At 41.4% G+C, this 4,332-nt stretch overlaps 1 protein-coding gene across 1 annotated transcript; it reads right to left on the reverse strand.

Annotated features, from left to right (window-relative positions):
- Positions 1–266: 266 nt before the first annotated feature.
- Positions 267–1,382, reverse strand: LOC127748485 (uncharacterized). The gene has a single exon (XM_052263052.1). The coding sequence runs from the start codon at positions 1,380–1,382 to the stop codon at positions 267–269; it is 1,116 nt and encodes a 371-aa protein (XP_052119012.1).
- Positions 1,383–4,332: the final 2,950 nt, after the last annotated feature.

Consider the following 4,332-nt stretch of genomic DNA (forward strand, 5'->3'; position numbering starts at 1 on the left):
TTGGAGTTGTGTAGCTCCAGAAAATCCATTTCGAGTGCAGGGAGGTCAGATTCTAACAACATCAGCAGTTTTTTGTCAGCCTCCTATCAGAGTTTTGCTCAGGTCCCTCAATTTCAGCCAAAAAATACCTGAAATCATAGAAAAACACACAAACTCATAGTAAAGTCCAGAAATGTGAATTTAGCATAAAAACTAATGAAAACATCCTTAAAAGTAACTAGATCATACTAAAAACTACTTAAAAACAATGCCAAAAAGGGTATAAATTATCCGCTCATCGGTGGCCCAGGAATAAGCAAAGAAAGCATACAATATTTGGGTTTCATGCACATCCACGGAGGCAAGTTGTATACCATCAGCATCACGGGCCACATGCTCCATGAAATGTTCATGCTACGAAATGGGTTGAACCCATCACTTGACAAGTCTAGTCTAATATTGCGAGATTCTTTTGCAAATTCTTCATCCATTTCATCAAGATTCTTCCATGCCAAGCCATCAACAAGATGCTTTAACGTCCCATCTTTTACGCGCTCCTCATCATGCCACCTCAGACTAGCTGCCGTCTTTGAGAACATAAATAATCTCTGAAGTCTTGGAATTATAGGAAAGTATCTCAGAGTCTTTGCAGGAATAGGACGACCATTCTTGTCAGGTTGGTTCTCGCTATTATCACTGGAATTTTTAGTATATCGAGAAGTTCCACACACACGACATTGTTTTTCATCCTTTAGTTTTTTTCTATACAAGAGGCAATCATTAGGACAAGCATCAATTTTTTTATAATCCAGACCTAAATCTCTTATCATAGACATTGTCTTATGGAAAGATGAAGGTATGTTAATGTCAGGCATTGCTTCTTTCAATAGCTCAAGAAGTGAAGTGAAGGAGGCATTGCTCCAACCGTGCAAACACTTTAACAAGTACAGATGGATGGTAAAAGATAATATAGAAAATTTCTTGCAATCCAGGTATAACTCTTGACTTGCCCCATCTATTAAATTGTAAAACTTTTTAGCCTCTTCATTTTGACCTACAGTAACACCATCAGCATGAGATACATCTCCAAATGCATCATTAAGCAGTCCTTTGATGTCATCGCGTGCACCTTCTTCATCATCCGTGTCATCGTCAACCGCCATCGGGATTGTCCATTCGCCATGATTAATCCATGTTCTATATCCCTTAACAAATCCGTCAGCTACTAAATGGTCGAATACCACATCTCTTCTATACCAATTAATGTTACAACACCTCTTACAAGCACATTGAATTTGTCGTCCGTCCTGTTCACCCTCAGAGTATGCAAAGTCTAAAAAACTAATAACACCATTGATATACTCTTCGCTATACCTCGGTAGATCCATCCAATCCTTTGGCATATCACAAAACCTAATCGATAATTATTAAATTTTTTAGGTAGAAAATTTATAAGGGGTCACAAAGTGAAGATTAGAAGAATAGAGGAGGCAGGGTGTTATTCGCTATAAAGGGAATGGGCAATGAAAAGGACATTCAAAACCTTGTAATTAGGTTGGGAAATAGTTCTTAGTCTTAGAAGTAATTCTCTAGAAACCCATTGAGGTAAAACAAATAAAGAGAAACATAGAATTTATAGCACACATATAATAAGTTAAATTGCAACTTCAAAACTAACAAATCAAAAGAATTAAAGTATGCATTGTACCTTGCCATGACACGATCAACGTTTTGACAAAATCTTCTTGGAAGACCTTAACCAAAAACTTTCGCCTTCAACCTTAACCACGAAGAACTATAAAAATTACAGACAAAAAAAATTGTAATTGCCATATCCAACAATTTAACCAAGAAATTAGCACAATCATCATTTAGCAAGAATTAAGTTGATATAATCAAACAGATTTGGGACCCAGCAGCAGCAGCAGCAATTAAATCATTCAACAGATAACGGCAAAACAACAAAATTTTAAGCGTATAAATGTGGCTATTAATTAGAATTTCGTTTAAAGAGAGGAAGTGTCAAGCCAAAGAGTGATCCAGCTGACCAAAGAAAGGAAATAAGCTCAGATTCAATGTAAAGTCCATGCTGATGCACGTGTGGATAAAGATCGCACGAGGCAAAACCTGCATAGCAGTTATATTGGCCGGCTAGCCAAGATTTGCGGAATAGAGCTTGGCTGACGACATAGGATCCATGAACTAGTTAGTTGTGTTAGTATAAATAGGACTCGGTCTCCTCCCACATTCTCGGATTTATGTTTTTCTTTCTAGCCTTCTTTTGTTTTTCATTTCAATCTACATATTTAGTAAGCTTTTTTTTAAAAAAAAAAGAATAGTTTAACAAGATTACGATTTTCTTCTAAGGATTTATGGTGATCATTGCCAAGTTACTGAGTACCCCTATTGGCATTAATCATATAGTAAAGGTAATCATGAAGACTGAGTTTCGGACAAATTAAACTAGCAATAAGTTATCTTTTGGGTTAAAAATTTTCTATTTATCTACTGTTCATACCCTGGGTCAAGCTGTCCGACCCGGGATGTTTAGCTACAAGCCGACCGACCTCCTCAAGCTAGACTATCCGACCTCTTTTCAAAGAGCTCGGCCAAATGCCCGACCTCTTCTTTAAGAGCTCGGCCAACTCGCCAAAGGAGCCCAAAGCAGGCCCAAAATGAAGGAACACAGCCCAATCTAAAGGCAGCCAAAGCCCAGAAAGATAAAGGCGGTTCCCTTGAAGATAAGATGACCTCACTTAAAGATAAGATAAAGATAAGACAAGATAACTAACTTATCTTATCCACAGGAGGCCACATCTCACCATTATAAATACACTGGAGCACCCAGGTATAACTCATACTCTGATTCTACTCAATACCTGTTTAATACCCATGCTAACTTAAGCATCGGAGTCTCTTGCAGGTACCCCCCACCCTCCGGTGACCAAGCATCAGCAGTACAGCCAGTCTAACAAGTCGGACGCGGCGGCTCCGGCCACCATCAACAAGTCGGACACAACAGCTCCGACCAGCACAGAAGATCTCATCCGAGATCGACCTACAGTTTCAGGTAACCCTCGGAACATTGGCGCCGTTGCCGGGGAACCTGGAAGTCATCCCATCACTATCACAGACGACCATGACAACGACCACGATTCAGATCTAGAGGATAGAACGCCGCATAAAAACGCGGACGCCACCCCCAAAAGCACACCCCAAAACGGGGGTGATAAGTAACCTGCAAACACAGAAATCATGGAAGCACTACAAGCTCAACAAAACCGCCTCCAACAACTCGAAAAAGAAGACGAGCCTCAACGGGAAGCCAAGAAGGACCTCCGAAGGGAAACTAGACGACACCGAGAGTTAAAAGATAAGCTCTTAAAACTCGAAGCTGATCTCAAAACCGAGACGGCTCGATCCAGTCACGAAGATAGCCCCCATAAAGATCAAGACCCATTCACCAAAGAGATCATGAAAGCTAAAGGTCCCAAAGGACTTCAAAACCCCCAACATGACTCCGTACGACGGCACATCAGGTCCAAGCTATCATCTTAGCAATTTCAGAAGCAGGATGTATCTCACAGAGGCCTCAGATGCAATCCGTTATTCTCCATCTAGAAGGACAAAGCCAAACACGCATCAAGCCTATTAGGGATCAAGCAAGGAGATCGAGAGAGCCTTCGCAACTACATGGAAAGATTCAGCAAAACATGTCTGGACATACAAAATTTGCCAACAGAAGCAGCTATCAGGGGTCTCATCAATGGTCTACGAGAAGGACCTTTTAGCCACTCAATATCCAAGAAGCACCCAAACATCTCGGAACGAGGTACAGGAACGGGCAGAGAAGTACATCAACATGGAGGAAAATTCTCAACTAGGAGAGATCTCAAAACCGAACATTCCTACTCCTCTCGGGATAAGGATAAAGAGTCCAAGAAAAAAGAAGATCAACATGGAGAGAAGCCTAGAAAATACCACAATTACACCCCCTTCGGGTGTCTATTGTGGATATCTACCGAGAAATATGCAATACTGAGAAGATCCCATCAACTCGCCCAATCAAAAATAAAAGAGGTCGGACAAGTTGAAGGTCCACCTCACACCAAAGAGGTCGGACGAGTTAGAGGTCCACCGCACACCAAAGAGGTCGGACATGTTGAAGGTCCACCTCACACCAAAGAGGTCGGACATGTTGAAGGTCCACCTCACACCAAAGTGGTCGGACGAGTTGAAGGTCCACCTCACACCAAAGAGGTCAGACAAGTTGAAGGTCCACCTCACACCAAAGAGGTCGGACGAGTTAGAGGTCCACCTTACACCAAAGAGGTCGGACATGTTGAAGGTCCA

The sequence above is a fragment of the Arachis duranensis genome, chromosome 6, assembly GCF_000817695.3.
Source record: "Arachis duranensis cultivar V14167 chromosome 6, aradu.V14167.gnm2.J7QH, whole genome shotgun sequence".
Taxonomy (NCBI): domain Eukaryota; kingdom Viridiplantae; phylum Streptophyta; class Magnoliopsida; order Fabales; family Fabaceae; genus Arachis; species Arachis duranensis.